The sequence below is a fragment of the Zootermopsis nevadensis genome, unplaced genomic scaffold (assembly GCF_977971745.1).
Source record: "Zootermopsis nevadensis isolate Lab colony 2312 unplaced genomic scaffold, Znev_1.0 Znev_ptg000028l, whole genome shotgun sequence".
Taxonomy (NCBI): Eukaryota; Metazoa; Arthropoda; class Insecta; order Blattodea; family Termopsidae; genus Zootermopsis; species Zootermopsis nevadensis.
In genome coordinates, this window is record NW_028259160.1 from 13,102,637 (window position 1) to 13,117,584 (window position 14,948).

General features: G+C 39.8%; 1 protein-coding gene across 4 annotated transcripts in view; it reads right to left on the reverse strand.

Annotated features, from left to right (window-relative positions):
• Samuel (SAM-motif ubiquitously expressed punctatedly localized protein) overlaps window positions 1–14,948 on the reverse strand; it is a 235,900-nt gene that overhangs the window by 122,915 nt on the left and 98,037 nt on the right. Inside the window, exon 1 of one of the 4 annotated variants that reach the window (XM_022070107.2) lies at window positions 7,151–7,471. The exons of 2 other annotated variants lie outside the window; for them this stretch is intronic. In XM_022070107.2, the coding sequence (XP_021925799.1) occupies window positions 7,151–7,298 (148 nt within the window). In that variant the 5' untranslated portion in view covers window positions 7,299–7,471. Of the gene's footprint in view, window positions 1–4,227; window positions 4,601–7,150; window positions 7,472–14,948 lie in introns of those variants that run through there. One more of the 4 variants, XM_087357657.1, reaches the window with a different exon arrangement.

Below are 14,948 nucleotides of genomic sequence, written 5' to 3' on the forward strand. Positions count from 1 at the left end.
GGTAAGGGAATAAGCATCTGAAGTGGATAATAAATGACACAATTTCGTATCTTATTTGTACTTAAAACCACAAGGAATGAAAAACCTTGATAGGGTAAAGGAGGGAGGAGCTGAGTGTATTAACGTGGAAAAGACACTAACGTAAGCTTAATTCGTGTTGAACGGAAATAGTGTGGCACAAAATTTATAAGAATCGAAGTACCAAATAATCATACCAATTATGTAGTAACTGAGGAATTTTATAAATGTACCGAATTTCCAGGTCACAGAATCGTAATAACGTCGGGGCACAAGTAATAAGGGTTCATCATAAGGTCAATATATTGTAAGGGTCAAGGGTTAAAGTTATTAATGATAACTCAAAGGTCATAATAAACAGATATGCAAAATTTATTAGTTCGTAAGGATTATAATCTGATGACAGTTGACCGTTCCTGGGATATTTAACGACGTCGTATTATCTTCAAAGATCATTTAACTTAGAATGTGGATTAGGCAGGACGCGGTCGTAGCTTACTGAAAGGATGGATATTTCACTGGAATTGACAGTCGGGGGAGAACGAACACTCCATCCGTAACAGCGCATTTTCTATATACTTTTCAGTGTAAACTGCGATTACTTCTTTAAGAAAAGTTAACAAACTGATCTTCGTAATTGTTGAAGTGTTGTGTTTTATGTTGTGAAGCTTTCACGGGTTTTTTTATTAATAAAGACTTCTCTTGCTATCAGCCGTGTTAGATGGTGATTAATCACCAACTAACGTGACTGATAGCAAGAGAAGTCTTTATTAGTGCTGTGTTTTGTTTGCGGTATGGCCTGAAATATTAAATATTCAATATTCAGACGACCTACGTCTTCAAAGGGTTCTATATTCAACAACCATGAACCAATCAGCTAATACACGCCTAAATGCTGTGTTTGTATTTGTCTATTTCTACAGACGAAGCTCGTCCACCGGGAAGCTGTCTATCGAGTATTGGCCGTCGAGATCAGGTCGAACTTTTTTTGTTCTGAACGATCCCCTAGCCCGATATTAACCTCAAGCAGGGCGTTGGCCAGAGCAAGTAGACAGCAATGCCGCCAACATTACAAATTTATTGGACGTCCTTAACCAACTACGCTGAAGATGGAGATAGAAAAAGACCGAGCTCTTAATATAACCGGAATTTAAATCTATTAAAATATCTTCAGAATAAAACTAGTATAAGCTACCCACAGCCCCAGTTCTGATCAATTGCTCCTGAAGCAGAATAATTCCTCAAATTATTAGCTGGACTTTGGATATAACATAAGACGTACAGGACATTTCAGAATAAAATGTTGCTAACAGGCGTAGTGCAAACAGATTAGTTCAAAACTAAGGATATTTATTCATAGCGGGATATCTACCACAGTCGGAGAGCAGAGAAGGCCTACAAATGAGGCTTACTGATTGAAGCAGCCTACAGAATTACCGGCTTTTGCCTGATCGTCTAACACACAGTCGTTAACAAACTCAATGGAATAGTAATTATAGAAAACTGATCAAGAAATTTCCCACTTTCTACGAACCATCAGATTTGTTACCGTCCGCCACTAAATCACACCCTGGTCCGTTGAATCCTGTCCTCATAACACACCCTGCTTCTTAAATATAATTTTAATATTATTCACCGACCTGTGTCTGGGGATGCGGAGTTATAAATCAAAATTCTGCATGCATTACTCATCTCTTGGATTAACATAACACTCTATACCCTCTTCCTATCTTACCCTCTTGATCTGACCACTCTCATAATATTCTGTGAAAAGAGCAAATCACGAAGATACTACTTATGCAATTTTCTAAAGTTTCCTGCTATTTCATCCCCCTTCGGTTCAAACATTATCCTTAGCACCCTGTTTTCAATAATCCTTTATCTGTGTTGTTCCCTCAGGGTGAGATACCAAGTTTCATAACCATACAAAACAACAGACAACGTACATGATGTTAAATTTTTCTAACCTGCTCAGCAAACTTCTGCTTGATTATTATGCAGAACGGATGATACACGCTAATATATTGTAACCATAGCTTATCTCCGTTTTCGTGTTTACTGACTTCTGAAGTGCCTGCAGCTAATTGATACATCCAAAGCCCTTAATAAATCTGGTACCGTAGTCCACACTCACAACCACGTGAGCTCTTTTTGGTTTACATATAATGACGTTGAAGTTACAATGTAGCTGGAAACATAACTGGCATATAGCAACCAAGAACAGAGGTAGAGCAAATATTTGATTCTAGGGTCACACAATACTAATTCGAATGGACTGAATGCCAGAGAGTCCCTCGAGAAAAATTCTGTAAGTAAAAATTGTTAAAATAATTAATAAATCACACTGATTAAATAAACTTTATGGATACAGCAATACGTATAAAATCGACCCTTCACCGTCGTGAAAAGCAATCACGCACGAGGCCTGACGATCATATTGTTATTAACAGACCATTTAAACGCTACCGTAGGCCAATTCAATTTTGCCTATAATAATAAAATTAATGACATAAGAATCCGACGAGCTAACACGAAGAACAGGCATATGTAGTTTTGATCTAGAAATCCCATAGGAAGAGGCCATTAACAATAATATAGGATAGGTAGAATACTGATAAAACCGAACTTATAAGAAATAATTTAAAAACTGTGAACACATTACATTGCCTCAAGATATATTAAAATGGTAAGTTTTTTTGGAAATGATGATGACAAATCGTCATGTTTTACAAGAGTAGGCCTATTATGTACTTGAATAAGTGTTCTGGGAATGCAAGACTATAGTGTACCACTGACTTAGTTAAGTGTTTACTTAAAAAGTTCATGTCATCGCAAAGCCCTAAGATCAGTCCAATAGGAATCCATGTGGGACTTACAATGGATGAATTGAAAATGTTTAAAGTTTTTATCGTAAGCCTACTTCAGGTTTTCTCTCCCAATCATCATTCCACCATGTTAAATCATCAGGAACTCCTGTAATAGGACCCTCTGTGCTTTTAATACCTAAGGGACTGAAGATCCATATAAATAAACCGGACTAAAGCACCTTTGGGGTGATGTTGAAAAGATTCGTTGCTTTAACGCAAGGTGCCTGTCTGCTGTTGAAGAAACAGAATTCATGTGCTGGGCGCTGTCCATTGTCTCAGGTATATTTAATATACATAACGTTTCGGGAATTGGCTCTACTTTCGAAACGTCATATATACATCAAACTTTCCTCAGACAAATGGATAATGTCCAACATAGTGTTCCTGTAATAAATCGAGCATTGTTGCAAACATTCAGAGAATCATAAACTATAGCAAGCGGATGGACAATGCTTTCGATGGTGGACCCGTAACAGATAAAGGGTTTGTTAGCAATTTTATCGATGTCCGATCTTGATCTAAAAAATAATGTACTTAAAACACTTTTGCTGTTACCGCATGCATTTTGACGGAACGAATCGATGGCAACGAATTCTGCTACATAAATTGAAGAAAGAGAAAAAGTGTGTTTGTGTGTAATTACGCTGTATACAGGCACTTGGGGTCAGGGTGAGAAAAGTAACCTTAAAAACACATCTCATGGTCAAAACTGCGCAGGTATTTTTATTTACTGCGTAAAAATTCCAACGACTCAGTCTAATAATTTGCGCTACAAAAATTTGTTGCCAGTGACGCGACCTCCAGTTGGAAATATGATAAGGTATTTTAATATTCTCGTGGTGATATTGTGAATAATAAATACTTTTTATTCACCGTATCAAAAACGGAACACAATGAACCAGATACATAGATTTCGCTCTATTTTCGGTGCAGGAAACTTAGGAAAATTGCCCTTCCAAAGCCTAAGATTTTACCTTAAAGGTCTGTTCTTTCCATAAACATAATTTCTATTATTCTGTGAAAGTGGGCGCAGAAAATAACTGCCTAAAGAAGAATGGGTTAATAATATTTACAAACAAAACAACAAACTCATAACATGCATAAAAACACTTTACGGCACGTTTCCGGAATTTGAAGAAGTACGTAACATAACTCATCGGATACATTTTCTTCAGGCACTACTTTTTCTGATAAACATCTCGCACGTGGCACTATAGAGGATCACATACTGGCAATATAAAATAAAATAAGATATTTTACTGTCACAACACAAATTTTTTAAGGGATCTTTAACAGTTAAAATTTACGATTTTTACACATATGATTAACCAGACATATTTACCTCCTCATTGCACTACTACGTCGTTAATGAAAGCTCACTAATGCCGTAGAACAGACAGGCCGCTGGTTTAGTTCATAGATGAAGTAGTACAAGCCAAGAATGTTTCACTTCACAAACCTTCATTTTAAAGCATTGGTACATCACTGTAAAGAGATTACGCCAAATGAGGATACGTTTTCACCCTCAGGTAATGTACGAACTGTTGTGAGGTTGTTTCCCATTCGACACCAAGACCAAGAGACGCAGGTGTGTGTTTTCGGTCTAGACTAGCTAAAGTAATGCTCCGGCCCCACCAACACAACATTCGACTGGCGATGGCTGTCTTCTGCATTTAGGCTTCACCTCCCGAGCCTTGAAGCTGACCTGCTATTTGACATTATGGTTATTACAGATACACAGCGATAGACAAGGCATGAGGGGGGGGGGGAGAGAGAGAGAGAGAGAGAGACAGAAAAAGAGAGATAAAAATGTCAGTGCAACCAACGAGCGCGGCCAAAGCAATGCGCACTTTTCATGATCAATCAAATACATCCCACAACTGAATAAGCGAAATGACCCACAAATTGCGTAGGTGGAACAGCTTTGTAAAACGTGCGCTAAAACTGTCGGTGGTCTGAGTATTACATTATTTAAAGATGCTGTTTCAACTTCTTAACGTCGAAGGAGACTGCAATCACAAGGGGGCTCGGATCCTGAGTTATAAGTACCCGGGACCAAACGGTAAGTTTCGCCTGCGTCATTTGCTTGCGGGAAGCAGGAACACAAACGCACAATTGAATTGAATTGAATTTAAAAAATACGGCGACAAAGTGGGTGCGTGACAATGATTAATGATAAAATAACGACGCTGTTTCAACTGTAGAAGTTAGGTGATTTAACGACGCAAATTCAAATGTAAACGTTATATAGGCTATCATGGAATAAGTTTTTGGAAATTATAATGAGCGATAAGTAGTATGAATTTGGACGGTTACACTGGTTATTTATGAAATAACGTTGTTTCAACTGCATAGGTTATAATTACAGACTAGTCGTCGAATGCGATATGAAGATGGCCTTGGATCGTCAAAAGGTAAGGACTTGAGATGGCGGTGGTCTATGTGAATGTATTGGCATGCTATTCACATTTTCGCCAGGACAGACTACGGAAAACCTTAGTAAATTTTGCCTGTAAACGACCGAGATTCGAACTGGGTAGGTAATGTAAGTCCAGACTATTACCGCTACACAGATTTTGAAAAAAATTACAGTGAAATTCAGACACATACTCTTGTTTCGATGTCTAATGCGAAATGTAACTTAAATGACAAGAATTAACGATCTATAAACGTTTACGATTAGATTTCTACACTTTGTACGTTGTTCAGACTATAAGCATTATTTCCCAGTGGCAATATTTTGTAGGTCCCTGCATAATATAATGTTTCTGGTTTATGCTTTCCTTCTATCCGCTAGCTAGTAATGAATTCGAAACGCATGGTTCGGACCCGGCCACTGTACGATGAGCAGTTTATGAGAAAGTCGAAGAAGTCCGATTTGACATTCAGGTAGGATTTGTTATTTGAACTTGCGAACCAACGTTACATTTTAGTGTAGACTCGCGATACCAAATTTCTTTGTAATCCACTCAACAGATTCGGAGATGAAACGTGAAGACTGGGAAACCCACTACACGTTCAATTTATTTTTCTTTACAAACAACTCATGAGAAATATGCATCGATTATCTGGTCATGCTTATTATGCACAATCTGTACTCAGGGTAAGATAAACTCTGAGTGTATTTCCTTATGTCACTGGCAGACATCGAAGGCTTCATCTTAAAGATTGGTATCTCGAGAACAAGTTTTATCAAGCAGGTTAGCATAACTGTAAAACGCCTGGCTTTTACTAAGAGGTATCCGGTTCGAAGCGGCTCTCCTAACTGATGCTTATCGTAATTTTCTAAGTGATACCTTCAGATAGGCCCCGACTCAGAGTTTTGTAATTATAGGAACAACCTCTGCAATGGTAGCTCATTCAGTTTCCAAAATGGCAGCAGCTGCAGGGTTGTATTCACGGATACCGAGGTGAGAAATTTTCGTAAGGATTTCCAGATATCCTCACCATTTTCATGGTTTCCTTCAGTCTCTCCAGGCAAATTCCAGGATAACTACCTAACTACCAGACTCCATGGAACAGAAACTCAAGAAGACCCCTATTCGTCTCAACGACACTGCAGTTTAAGAACGAGAGCAGCTTCCTTTGATTACAGAAATTAAATTTTCTGCCTTTTGGAATGGATAAAACAAGTGTTTCATGGCATTAATATAGGCCTAATTAGCCTGAGTTTATGTTCCGCTGCAGCATACATTACAATCAGTTACCCACGCAAATTTACTCACTACAAAAAAAAGGAACATTTATGATGTATTTAAGCGAGAAATCTTCTGGTTGGACACCGCACAATAAGAATTACAGTCTATCATCTTAATACAAGATGAACAGCTGCCTGCATGTCATTTAGCGAGAATGTGGAATAAGTTACCTTATTCGTGTAAATTGAATTTCGTCCAATTACCTGGAGTACGTTCACTTCTATTGACGTGCTGAACAACTGTGTTTTTGCATAAAATTTAGTTATTAAAAGAACTAGGACATCTACGGCCGTTATTAATAAACAAGCTCATGATACAAAGAAAACTGTAGTTCAAATAGGAAGTACAAGGGTGTGTAAAAATACGCTTTACTCAATTATAGGCCAACCATAAGTGATGAGGACTTCTTTAAAATAATATGTAAATCAGATCCTTTGCTTCAAGTCAGTACTACAATTTGGTAATCAATTCGTCACAAAGATTTTCAGACAAAAATCACAGATACTGAAGAAATTAACATTTTATACAGTTTTTTTAATATACCTGGGGGCACGGCCTGATACTCACTGGACAGGTGTAGTACAGAGCTGTAGTAATGAGCAGAAACATTCCTGTCAATTCCTGGAATCGAACCCCGGTCACCAAACCTGCAGACATCACAAACTGAACTACTGACTAAATGTAGAATGTGTAAAACTGAGAAATCTTCCAGCATTAGAGCAATTCATTTGTTGTAGCAGAACCGATCTGATGCCAGCTGTGAAGATCCAGCCACGTGATTCTCTTCAAACAAACAGTCGTCATTCTATATCATCTTCACCTCTTCAACCTCCAACCTTTGTCACGTTAACCTTCAACCGATGACCTGCGAGGCACTAAGTGACATTTGACCTTATGAGTTCCGAGCGACGTATGACCTTGCAAGTGGAAGGGATCACTCTCCCTCCTCTGAGTCTGCGCGGCGATAGGGCAGCCACGAGGGAAGGAGGGAATTTACAATGTTCATTGTTACTTTAATGCGCATGATTCTATACATTCAACGACGCACTTTCATTTCCATAACGATACAAAATTGCTTACAGCGTCACATCAATTTGTGCTGTACAAATGCGTACAGCACGGAACATAAGTCAGAACACAATCTGTAACCGAGCACGCTGTAACGCTGTGCATGTTCGAAAGGTACCCACTTTGAATCTTGACGTCATTACGAGCTATCCTGACTGAAATGTCCGTGGTTCTTTTCAGTCTACCCCAGACGAATGCCAGGATAGTTCCTTCAGACTGTCCACGATCACTCTGAAATACCCTCAAGCCCGCCCGCGGGTTTGACAAGTTCTGCCCATCCCTGATCTAACTTTCTATTTACTTTTACATTTTGTTAATATTAACAAACAGCCTATGTCTGTGCGTGACCGATGAGCACTTACAGCTCACGAACAAATGAACGATTTCCTTAAAACTATGAATGAACCTTGGGCCTGTGCTGTTCAAGGACGTCTGACTCATACACACAGTTCGCCAACATCGACACAAATAACCACGGCATTCGTGCGGGATGTTTGAGTAGGACACAAATATCAGTCATCCAGCATGTGATCCAGGAATGAGAGATGATGATAGGTCCTTAAAAATATGAAACTTTCGCCTTTTATCAAGATCTCCGTTAACACCTTTTAGACAAATGACGTATTTCCGGTACGTCTGCTCTATTACTAATGCGACTTGTATTGGATAACGCTGTTTAGGGAAATCGTTGCTGTGCATTCTGAGAATTATGCAAAACCTATTAATACACTCTAAAGCAGAATGCAGACTCATTGTATGAAGCAGATGCTTCATACAATTATCACAGTTCTTTAAAGAGTTACACAGCAAGACCTCGAACAGAATTACACTGTGTTAAAAGTTCCCATCATTCAATTACTATCATCAGGCTGGCATATGTGCATTGTGCCTTGGCTTCCTCGTTCTGTAACACGTAAAACCTGTTACTCAGAATACTATTGTCCAGCATAAGGTTAGGGATAGCCCCAGTGGTTACCGGACCGGAGTCACAGGTTCTATTCGCAACAAGGGCAAGAAATTCTCCTCACTGCCGTGTGGTCTGGGGCCCACCCAGCCTCGAATCAAACGGGTGTGCTCTTTACCCTGAAGCAGACCATTCAACTTTGAGGTCAAGAACATATGAAGCTGAGCGTTCACAAGCTCACTTTACCTACAAGTAATGATACTTAAGTGCAGCGACAATTCTGCCACCTTTTACTGACAATTGTTCATAATTTAACTCTTTCAATTGTGGTTTGTATTTGAAGAACCATTTTAAGATGGTTGTCTTCTGGGTTGAAGCGCTGTGTACTCTGGTAGAAGTTTAAAAACGTTCCAGAGGCCCTTGCTATCTCCAATATCGGGGTGATGATAGTCCTGATTCTATTCACTGGACTTCTTAACGACGAAATAAATCCGTACCAGAAGCGTAAGGCAGCCTTCATCTCTGCGAGGAATCTCATAGTACTACGGTAAGAGTTAAATAACAAACACAAGTCCAAGTCTTGTGCCATCAAGTTATCTAATGCCGACTTCTTTTCTGGGCCTTTTTAGTTTTGTTTTAGCTTCTGTTTTGTGCTATCTTTCTCTCCTATCTGTGTCGTATTGGATTCTTTTCACCAGAAAACTTGAGGTCAAGCGAGAAAGATATTTTGCTGGAGCGAGTGAGTGTGTATGTCAGTCAGCCAATGAGCCAGCAAGTCATACTCGTAGTGATGATATGTGTCGGTTCAGGTCCGTGACATCCCCCCACCTCTCAGTTCCCGATGATCAAGCTTTGTGGTCTTTACTTATGTACCGAGTTAAGCACGTGCAGAATCGACCTATCGACCCCAAACTTATTTTAATCGATATACACAACAGCAACACTCGAAGAGAGGAAAATTACGGAAGGGGAGTGAATTGAAATAATGTTTAGGTTATGTAACCATTACAGCTTTTGTTTCGAGAGAAGGAACAAGGCTTCATGGCCACATACTTGGCTGGGAAGGGCAAGTTCGGTTGAAAGGTTATATGGGGACGCCATGTCGACTGCAGAGGTTAATTACAGTCGAAAGAGAAGAACGCATCGTTCATGGTGAACTGGAAAAGGACTGAGAGAAAGTTGTCGTGATGCAATTCAACAGTACAAGGTTCATACCAAGTTTAGTGAAAATCGGCCAGCTGTTTAAAACGATTAAAGGACATACATTATACATAGGCTGCATGGTGATTTATAGACCAAACTCTTTCCTTAAGCGGGGGAAATAAGCTAATAATAAAAATCAATAAAATATACTGTAAAATTCGAAATAATCATTCTAACAGCACCCGTTCATTCAACAGTATGACGGTTTCAACCAATTAAAACGCCGGGAAGGAGGTACACAGTTGGGGGGGATAATTTATCCTTATATAATAGAACTTATTTTTAATTGATGACTGCCAATAGATCCGTTGTCTGGGGTCGGGATGTAGGAACGGACTGCGTGGCGTGACCCAACGGGGCAGGGCGGTGTGACCTCCAGATGCTTACTTAGTTCATTGTCGGCACAACGACCACCACTTGTTTCTTGTCTGGAACACACTGACCCCACCCAGATGATCTACTCACCTGCCTAATCTCATCCCGATAAATGTAAAGTTACATGACAAGTCACAAAATGCCTGCACAATGGTAGAAACGCTTATGCAACGCTGGACCAAGTCTACTAGTGAAGATTATGCATACAAACACAGGCAGTCCCCTCCCCCCGTTAAGTTCCTGGAGAGAGTTCGTAAAGCGAAACGGCTTTTTCCTACATGTGCAATGTTATATAATCGGGGGTCACGTTCGTGAACGATCGAAACGTCACCACAGAAATTAGAAATCAATACTCTTACTGACTCAAACGAAACATTAAAGGAATCCAATTATTACATATTCTATACAAAATTATCATAAGTGTGTCCTGTAAACAACTTTATTGTTAATTGATTAAAAATTTTCTTGGATGTTATCCATCGTCTAGTAAATATAAAACGTAAAACGACGTTTCGGAGATGGGACTCTATCTCCGTCTTGTGTAGGAACCTGAAGACGGAGATAGAGTCCCATCTCCGAAACGTCGTTTTTCGTTTTATATTTACTAGACGATGGATAACATCCAAGAAAATTTTTATTCAATTGACTCTTCACCATCGTCAAGAAGTTTTAGATTTGATAAACTTTATTGTTGTAAGATTTGAGGTTTTCACAGCGGTGATTATGAAGATTTCTGACATCGCCCTGATGACGGAGGCAGTATGACCTCCGAAACGTTGGTAAACATCTACCATACTACACGGCGCAATAACCCAGAAGACAGAAATCTTCAACTTTATTGTTTACAGGACACACTTAAAACATTTCTCTCGTCTTGCCTTCGAGTTCATTTTATGGATATTGAAGGGAACATTTTGTTCCAAAGATTTCGGACAACTGAGTTCGCGTTTGGTTGACGAGTCGGTCAGAAGGTATGCCCTTCATTATAAAGTTTGTGTGAGCGAAATTTCGTAATATAAAATCTTCGTTGAAGCGAGGACTGACGTCATGTGGTTATTACCTTCTTAGCTTCACCATATACAACGAACCACTTTAAGAGAAGCAGGTCACATACCTTATCAACAGAACTTCGGAACTTTTGCTTTATTTCCTTGTAAGAGTTACTTTACGCCACTGTCAAGATAGAGTCAGCGGGTTGCGGTGTTTCGGTGTAATGCAAATGAGAAACTTCACACTCTGCACTGTTCGCCAGACATTACATTGGGGGGATACAATCAAAGAGGATGGATACGATGGGTAACGCATGTAGCACGCATTGAATCGGTAAGAAACACACCACATTTTGGTCGGAGAAACCTGTAGATATGAGATAACTTTGAAAACCTAGGCGTAGGTGGGAGAATAATACTGAAATGGATTTTAAAAGAGTAGAGTGGCAGAATCTTTCTCAGACACAAAACATCTGTGGGCTGTTCACGAAAACGGTACTTTAACGAACTATTTATTCCATAAAGGGTGCGGAATTTCTTGAGTAGATGAGCGACTATTAGCTTCTAAGACATGCTTGCTTCGTGGAATTCGCTGGGTATCACAGCGACAGGAGCGGACGTGTGCGGAATTATTCAGCAAGTTAATGGAAGTCTTGCAGAGAATGGAGTGTCGCCATTTCTTTTAAAATGAAGGCGGATGGAGGTAATTACTATTATTTTAATCTCTCATTGGTAAAGTATCTCCTCCGCTCGCCCCAGCTGAAAGTGGTTGTCTCCGGCCCCTCACTTGAAGACATGGAAGAACTTCAAACATTCCCTCATTCTTCATTCGCTGCTGACAACTGCATGACAGCTTCTGATACAGTCACTTAGAGCAAGCACACAAGAAGCTGCCGATGTTATCACAACCAAATTTTGCATACAAGCTACATTCAACACAACGTTCAGAGAACATTTGGATCTCCTACTTGCAGCCGTCTATCTGCTCTAGATATTTCTAATGGGACCACATGTCGTAGCATGAAGGTCGTTGCAGCATGTTTCTAAGACTGCCTAATCTCTGAAATATAAAACTAGGAAAACTACTGATTCATTATGTAAGATTTGAGGTTTTCACAGCGGTGAGTATGAAGATTTCTGTCTTCTGGGTTGTTGCGCTGTGTAGTCTGGTAGATATTTACGAACGTTTCTGAGGTCATACTGCCTCCGTCATCAGGGCGATTCTTAGTATGAAGATTTCTGTCTTTTGGGTTGTTGCGCAGTGTAGTCTGGTCGATGTTAACCAACGTTTCTGAGGTCATACTGCCTCCATCATCAGGGCGATGAGTATGAAAAGTTTTGTCTTCTGGGTTGTTGCGCTGTGTAGTCTGGTCGATGGTTACCAACGTTTCATAGATCATACTGCCTCCGTCATCAGGACCTCTGAAAAGTTGGTTAACATAGACCAGACTACTCAGCGCAACAACCCAGAAGACAAAACTTTTCATACTGATTCACTACAGTTTTTCAGGCGTGCTCGAAATTGAAAGTTTAAAAAAAATGCGCCTAATATCTCCGTCCTGTCCGCCTGTAAAACTCAAGAACGGCTCACGATATTTTAATTAAAACTGATATTAGCGAGTTTTGTTAAATTTCGACAAATTTCAATTTTGATTAAAATCGGATAACAACAACGGATACTTTATGAGAAGATCTGAAAGTGTCTGTGCGGGGTTGACGACTCTGTTCATCTTGTAGATGCAACTTCCCGCAACTAATCACTCGTCGGTCACTGTTCTAATGGATGAACACAGTTAATCTTCGCTTCTCTGCATGAGTTTGATTTCTAGACGTCCTCTTTTTCTTCTACAAGAAAGAGACATTGCCTGAAACACAGCCAATCTGATGTAAGCATTTCACTGCTACCTTCGTGGCGTGTACTTATGTTTAGTCATACCCATACCGAATCGAGCCCTGACGCCAATTCAAAATGCCATTAATTAGTACGAAAGGTGCCCGAAAGGTTGAGATAATTGCTCATGTTGAGATCATTCAGCTTTATGATGTGTTACCTCAGAAGACGGAAGAGTGGAAGATTTCTTATTTATTCCGCTTATTTTTGTATCTACGCACAGGCTGTGATCAATGTGATCACGGTTTCGAATCCCGCTCGTGGCATGTAAGTCGGGACTTTTTTTGCCTTGTGTTGCCCTGTGTAGGTACAGGATTACCCTCATTCGAAAAATTCTATGAAGTATTAATATTTTCAGAAGTAGTTCTGATCGGTACAGGCCAGAGGACCTAGTCCGTACGAGATGTAAAACAAGTTCACCCCATTTTAGCTCAACCGGCCCAACAGGTGGCACTTCTGTAATTGCTACTAAAGATGGCACTGCATTAATATTCGGCACTAATCCCTTAATTTCGTTTCGCTTCATCTCCATTTGTCTGCGAGAATTTCGTAGCCAGCCATGTTTCGTAACTAGTTCTTTATAACGTGTGCTGGTTAAAAGCTGGCTGTCATGCAATTTATGGCTGTTTAATGATTACGAAGGTGGAAGATGACCAATAGAGCGGGCACTGTACCTGGATGCATCGACCGGTCGACCAGTAGCAATAACGAACTGAAAAGCATGGCTTCGATAGAGGCGGAGAGCTAGTGAGTGGCCGGCTGTTTAGTGGATGCTAGCAGCGGGAATCCCCAGAACAAAATTCTTAATCTTTTAATCGGCAACTGAAATATTTCAACAGGTTAAACAACTGATATCACATTAACGTAATGAGATCCCTGCCTGTTAATATTGTAACATGTCTGCTGGAATTAAATGTGAAAATATCATCCAACAGATGGAAATGTGTATTCAATTTAATGACTACCACTTTCGGCATAACCTGTAATTTCATTTTTATAGTGTATAGTTTCAGATAATACTCGTTGGAACATATATTTCGAGATACTTTGTAGTATGTTACCCAGGACAAATAAACCGAAGTCAGCAGCTCTCAGTTCGATCTAGTGCCCAGCCTATGTGTCCTTGAAACCTTACATCAATTTACCTGTAGCCTATGTCTACATGGCGTTGTACGTTTCCACCTGTAGTTCCAAAGAATTACATGTTATGGATATCGATAAATATCTGCAGATTGTCACTGTACTAATTTCGCATGTAAAGTTAAAGACGCGAACATCATACTCGACATAACTATTCTTTTTTTCGCGTGGCCCGGTTCTTAACCCTGAAATTAATTCTGAATCAGAGTCGTTCATAACAACCCAATAATAGTTCAGCTACCAAAAAATATTTGCCTCTTCGGCACCCAGCAAGGTCATTACTAAAACGCGTGTTCAAACAAGTCTAATAACTAAACCCATCCTTGGACAGGGTTTAAAGTGTAGTTATTAATAACGGTGAACTGTTGATGACTACAGGCGACCACAAGCGAAAGATGTTATCTTTTATCGAGTCAGCATGTGCTTGGGTTCTCAGTGGTATTGACATCATAACTACCGCCATATGGGGAACACAACACATGCGCAATATTGTGTGCAGTTTAGGAATGATTATGCAGATTACATGGTACAGTACAGTGCAGCTACTGATTTTACAATATAAGAACATAAAACTTATGAAGTACTTGTATCAAGGAGGGCGGCCAGGTATGCTAATTATTCAGGTGAACTCTAATTCAGATAACACAAATAATCACGGGAAGAATTATATGGTATTTGACATTAAAGCATTTAAAATGACTAGAAACGGCCAGCTTAGACGGGAATTCTTTGATGACTGCTAAGAACAGGTACGATGAAGAGCCCAGTATCGGGACACACGTGACCCACAAGAAT